The sequence below is a fragment of the Salvelinus namaycush genome, unplaced genomic scaffold, assembly GCF_016432855.1.
Source record: "Salvelinus namaycush isolate Seneca unplaced genomic scaffold, SaNama_1.0 Scaffold117, whole genome shotgun sequence".
In the NCBI taxonomy this organism is placed as follows: domain Eukaryota; kingdom Metazoa; phylum Chordata; class Actinopteri; order Salmoniformes; family Salmonidae; genus Salvelinus; species Salvelinus namaycush.
In genome coordinates this window covers 240,014-246,289 of record NW_024057864.1, presented here as the reverse complement: position 1 = coordinate 246,289, position 6,276 = coordinate 240,014, and the positions used below count along the sequence as shown (strand labels likewise).

Sequence of the window (6,276 nt, the reverse complement as noted above, 5' to 3'; positions counted from 1 at the left end):
AGGGCACGTCATGACACCATGACGTCATGACAGCATGATTTCCTTTGTTTGATCAAAATGATCCAGAAGAATAAGACCCAACGTTGCCATGATAACCCCGATAGCAGGGCATCACTGCCTGGTATGGCAAGTGCTCGGCCTCCGACCGCAAGGCACTACATAGAGTAGTGCGTATGGCCCAGTATATCACTGGGGCGCAGCTTCCTGCCATCCAGGACCTCTATACCAGGCGGTGTCAGAGGAAGGCCCAAAAATTGTCAAAGACTCCAGGCACCCTAGTCATAGACTGTTCTCTCTGCTAGCTAACTTAACTACCTAGCCAGCTTAACTAGCTAGCTTAACTACCTAGCCAGCTAGCTAGTTTAATTACCTAGCCAACTACCTAGCTAAACTGCCTGTGTTTATGTGAAATCTCTCTTTTCACACTGGGAGCAGATGTAAGGCAACTCCCCAGTGTGTGGTCCATGGTCTTTCAGGTTCCCTAACTAGGTAAATATCTTTCCACACTGGGAGCAGTGGAAAAGCTATTTTCCTGTGTGTGTCATCTCATGTGTTTTCAGTCTCCTTAACCTGGTAAAACCCTTTCCACAATGAGAGCATTGAAATTGATTTTCTCCTGTGTGTATTCTTGTGTGCTCTTTCAGATGTGATGACTGAATAAATCTCTTTCCACACTGGGAACATTGGAAAGGCCTCTCTACAGAGTGTGTTCTCTCATGTTTTTTCAGGTCCCCTGGTGAGAAGAATGTATTTTCACACTGGGAGCATTGATATGGTTTCTCTTCAGTGTGTGTTCTTTCATGCACTTTTAGATACCCTGATCGTCCGAAACCTTTCCCACAATGAGAGCATTGATAAGGCTTCTCCTCCCCTGTATGTATTCTCTCATGCTTTTTCAGGCCCCTTAACGTAACAAACCCCTTTCCACACTGGGAGCAGGTGTGAGGCTTTTCTTCTGTGTGTGTCCACTGATGTGTTTTTAAAGTCCATAACTGAGTAAAACTCTTTCCACACAGGGAGCAGTGGAAAGGCTTCTCTCCTTTGTGTATTCTCTTATGTTTGATCAGGCCCCCTAACTGAGTAAAACTCTTTCCACACAAGGAGCAGTGGAAAGGCTTCTCTCCTGTATGTGTCCTCTCATGAGTTTTCAGGTTCCCTATCCAGGTAAAATTCTTTCCACAATGGGAACACTGGAATGGCTTTTCTCCAGAGTGTATTCTTTCATGTTCTTTCTGGCTCCCTAACTGGGCAAAACTCTTTCCACAATAGGAGCAGAGGAAGGGCTTTTCTCCTGTGTGCATTCTTTTATGCATTTTCAGGTGCCATGTTTGGGTAAAACTCTTTCCACAATCGGAGCAGTCGTGAGGCTTCTCTCCTGTGTGCCTTCTCTCATGCATGTTCAAGTGCCATAAACGGGTAAAACTCTTTCCACACTGAGAGCAGTGGAAAGGCTTTTCTCCTGTGTGTGTCCTTTCATGTCTTTTCAGGCTATATAACCTGGTAAAACTCTGTCCACAATGGGAGCAGTGGAAGGGCTTTTCTCCTGTGTGTGTCTTCTCATGTCTTTTCACGTGTAATAACCGGGTAAAACTCATTCCACACTGGGAGCAGTGGTGTCGTCTCGCTGATGTCTCTGGCTCTGGTTCCTCTGAGTCTGGTCTTTCTCCTGCCAAAGACAAACCCAGAGTGTTTATTTAAATAGAGACCTCAATTAAACCTCCATATAATACAACTGTCTTGCTATGAAGTTTAATCTAAATCATATCCCTCAATAACCTGGGGCCAGTAAAAAAAATATGATTTAAAAAAAACAAAATTATGTCGAGTTCCAACTCGAATCTCGCCGTCATGGAATGTCATGTTTTTAGGCTGAGCAGAGCTCTATAATAATAGATAATGTCATGGTTACAGGCTGAGCAGAGCTCTATAATAATAGAGGACTACAGTATTTAAATCAATGTCATAGGCTGCATTTGATCCATTGATAATAATGTTTTGTTGGTGGCCCCACTCTTTGATGGTAAACATCTTACATTGTGGCTTTAAAGGGATATTGTGAGATTCTGGCAACTAGCGTTAGTGCAATGACTGGAAGTCATATCCTGGTTAGAATTGGCTACTGAAACTACCTCTAACTTCCTTCACATCACCCGCTGAGACATATAAATGGTATCCACGAGTTCATCTGACTCTGGGGAAAGTAGATAAAAATGGATCCCTTTAACAATTCCTATACTGGACAAAAAATATGAATAGGAACACTTGTTTTTTATGAAGCTGAACATGACAGAATGCAACGTTTTTGTAAAATCATATATTTATTATTATACTTCTCAAAAGGCAACGAATTGGTGGTATGGCCCAGTAGGCAATGTAAACCAACCATAGCCCTCCATTTACTTGTATCATTAAACATCTTGCAAATCACCAGCAGAAGGTGAACTTTTTGAATCCATTTTCACATTCATTCTGTTGGTAAAGCTTACAAATTGAATCATAACTGTAAAAGTAGCAGAGATCCCACTCTGTAACCTTGATATGCCCGTACAGTATATTATGTTCAACAATATATATTTTTTAAATGTGCTAAATCAAACCTGTTATATTTTCAGTGTGTATTTCTATTTTTCAATATTCATAAATAACACTACACATATTCTAGTAAAGCTTCATATTACCATTGCTTTTCTTTGTATAACCTACAGATTAAACATTATGGAGTCTTAAAGGAGGCCTAGGTAAGGCCAAAATCTCACAAATATTGTAACTTCAAGTAATTATTTCTCAATTATGCTTTAAGATACAAATTCCAAATATATGTCAACAATGCTTCCTCCAAAGAACTCTTCTATGGATTAAATGTTGTGAAAAATACAGAGTAGTTCAGGTCTCAAAAAAGCCACTCTGGAAATTAAATGTAATGTACCAGAAGAGTATATTCTTTAAAAACAATATGTCTATTATTTAACAAAATCAAAAAGGGTACTTCTGAGCCTACTAAAATGTTGAATAAATGAATGTGAAAAAATTCATTGCATTTCTGAATCTAGACATACTACATATTTTAGGGCCCATTATAAGGAGAATAATGACACCAAGATGTTGTCTGTATCATGTCTGGTTTACAGATCCCAGGTCTGACAGTATAATGACAAGATGTTGTCTGTATCATGTCTGGTTTACAGATCCCAGGTCTGACAGTATAATGACAACAAGATGTTGTCTGTATCATGTCTGGTTTACAGATCCCAGGTCTGACAGTATAATGACACCAAGATGTTGTCTGTATCATGTCTGGTTTACAGATCCCAGGTCTGACAGTATAATGACAATAAGATGTTGTCTGTATCATGTCTGGTTTACAGATCCCAGGTCTGACAGTATAATGACACCAAGATGTTGTCTGTATCATGTCTGGTTTACAGATCCCAGGTCTGACAGTATAATGACAATAAGATGTTGTCTGTATCATGTCTGGTTTACAGATCCAAGGTCTGACAGTATAATGACACCAACATGTTGTCTGTATCATGTCTGGTTTACAGATCCCAGGTCTGACAGTATAATGACAATAAGATGTTGTCTGTATCATGTCTGGTTTACAGATCCCAGGTCTGACAGTATAATGACACCAAGATGTTGTCTGTATCATGTCTGGTTTACAGATCCCAGGTCTGACAGTATAATGACACCAACATGTTGTCTGTATCATGTCTGGTTTACAGATCCCAGGTCTGACAGTATAATGACATCAAGATGTTGTCTGTATCATGTCTGGTTTACAGATCCCAGGTCTGACAGTATAATGACACCAAGATGTTGTCTGTATCATGTCTGGTTTACAGATCCCAGGTCTGACAGTATAATGACACCAACATGTTGTCTGTATCATGTCTGGTTTACAGATCCCAGGTCTGACAGTATAATGACACCAAGATGTTGTCTGTATCATGTCTGGTTTACAGATCCCAGGTCTGACAGTATAATGACACCAAGATGTTGTCTGTATCATGTCTGGTTTACAGATCCCAGGTCTGACAGTATAATGACAACAACATGTTGTCTGTATCATGTCTGGTTTACAGATCCCAGGTCTGACAGTATAATGACAATAAGATGTTGTCTGTATCATGTCTGGTTTACAGATCCCAGGTCTGACAGTATAATGACACCAACATGTTGTCTGTATCATGTCTGGTTTACAGATCCCAGGTCTGACAGTATAATGACAACATGTTGTCTGTATCATGTCTGGTTTACAGATCCCAGGTCTGACAGTATAATGACACCAAGATGTTGTCTGTATCATGTCTGGTTTACAGATCCCAGGTCTGACAGTATAATGACAACATGTTGTCTGTATCATGTCTGGTTTACAGATCCCAGGTCTGACAGTATAATGACACCAACATGTTGTCTGTATCATGTCTGATTTACAGATCCCAGGTCTGACAGTATAATGACACCAACATGTTGTCTGTATCATGTCTGGTTTACGGATCATAGGGTCTCACAGGAGGGGTTGGGGTTAATTTGGAATTTCTGAATATTAATTCAATTCAACCCATGAATTGAAATTTGAATTGGCTACACCCCACAATAAGCAGAATTTGAATTGAACGAAGTAGAATGTCATTCAAACCAATTCAAAGAAATTCAGACATGAAACATTTTGCCACTTTTTACTACAAGGAACACAGACATCCTTTCAAATATTAGCTGGGTTAGAACTCAAAACATGTCCAACAGGGTTTTGTTTGTATTTTTGCTATGAGATGTTAAGTTGCCCCCTGTTATAGGCTTTGGGGTTTTGTTATACATTATACTACTTTGGGGTTTTGTTTGTATTTTTGCTGAGATGTTAGGTTGCCCCCTGTTATAGGCTTGGCTCGACTTCATTTTTCGAGGTTGATTCTGTTTGATTGATTGGAATCCCTCCTTGTTGGTCAGGATGTGTTGCACCTGTTGTCTCGCTAGTCAGTCGTTAGATTCACCTGTTGTCTCGCTAGTCAGTCGTTAGATTCACCTGTTGTCTCGCTAGTCAGTGTTAGATTCACCTGTTGTCTCGCTAGTCAGTGTTAGATTCACCTGTTGTCTCGCTAGTCAGTGTTAGATTCACCTGTTGTCTCGCTAGTCAGTGTTAGATTCACCTGTTGTCTCGCTAGTCAGTCGTTAGATTCACCTGTTGTCTCGCTAGTCAGTCGTTAGATTCACCTGTTGTCTCGCTAGTCAGTGTTAGATTCACCTGTTGTCTCGCTAGTCAGTGTTAGATTCACCTGTTGTCTCGCTAGTCAGTGTTAGATTCACCTGTTGTCTCGCTAGTCAGTGTTAGATTCACCTGTTGTCTCGCTAGTCAGTGTTAGATTCACCTGTTGTCTCGCTAGTCAGTGTTAGATTCACCTGTTGTCTCGCTAGTCAGTCGTTAGATTCACCTGTGCTGACACAGCTGATATTTAAGAGCGGCTGGCCCAGCGCTCCAGTTGGCGTGAGAGATGTTGGAAGTGCTTTACCGCGGTTGAGCTCCTCCTCTTTGAGTGTGATCAAAACAAAGCCTTTCCCCTTGTGTTCACCCCTGTGGTTTGATCCACTAGTGTTTACCTCCATATTATACGTTGTGTTCTCCCCTGTGGTTTGATCCACTAGTGTTTACCTCCATATTATAAGTTGTGTTCTCCCCTGTGGTTTACTCCACTAGTATTTACCTCCATATTATAAGTTGTGTTCTCCCCTGTGGTTTGATCCACTAGTATTTACCTCCATATTATAAGTTGTGTTCTCCCCTGTGGTTTACTCCACTAGTATTTACCTCCATATTATAAGTTGTGTTCTCCCCTGTGGTTTACTCCACTAGTATTTACCTCCATATTATAAGTTGTGTTCTCCCCTGTGGTTTACTCCACTAGTGTTTACCTCCATATAATACGTTGTGTTCTCCCCTGTGGTTTGCTCCACTAGTGTTTACCTCCATATTATACGTTGGTGTTGGTTTTTAGTTTGGTTTGCCTTTTCTGGGACAAATTTAGTGGGCACTTATGGTGGGTGTCTATTAGGACCCTGATTCTTGTTGCTTTTTCAACTTCCAGCTGACACTCCCATGAGTGTCTTTGAGAACCCCTCCTAAAAGCCCACCTGTTTCCTACTGGTTGTCCAGGGCTGATTAGTTCCCCCTTTCTGTTGAGTGGTGATATTTTTTTCCCTCTCCTTCGAAGAAGATTGTAGTCTAATCGAGTGGGGCGCGGGACTTTAAAGGAACTCAGTCCGGCTTTAAAATGTACT

The 6,276-nt window shown here is 40.9% G+C and overlaps 1 protein-coding gene across 1 annotated transcript; it reads right to left on the bottom strand.

The window, feature by feature from the left end:
* Window positions 1-200: 200 nt before the first annotated feature.
* Window positions 201-5,604, bottom strand: LOC120035973 (zinc finger protein 135-like). The gene is made up of 2 exons (XM_038982461.1): window positions 5,433-5,604; window positions 201-1,666 (listed from the first exon to the last, which is right to left on the bottom strand). Exons 1-2 carry the CDS (start codon window positions 5,602-5,604, stop codon window positions 525-527), a joined length of 1,314 nt encoding a protein of 437 aa, XP_038838389.1. The 3' UTR covers window positions 201-524.
* Between the last annotated feature and the right edge of the window lie 672 nt (window positions 5,605-6,276).

Bases quoted from the DNA above. Each gene is read 5' to 3' on its own strand.
- LOC120035973 (XM_038982461.1), bottom strand. From the start codon at position 5,604: ATGGAGGTAAACACTAGTGGATCAAACCACAGGGGTGAACACAAGGGG. The intron at 1,667-5,432 runs GTGAATCTAACG...TGTCTTTGGCAG, and splicing joins TATCAGCTGTGTCAGCACAG to GAGAAAGACCAGACTCAGAG.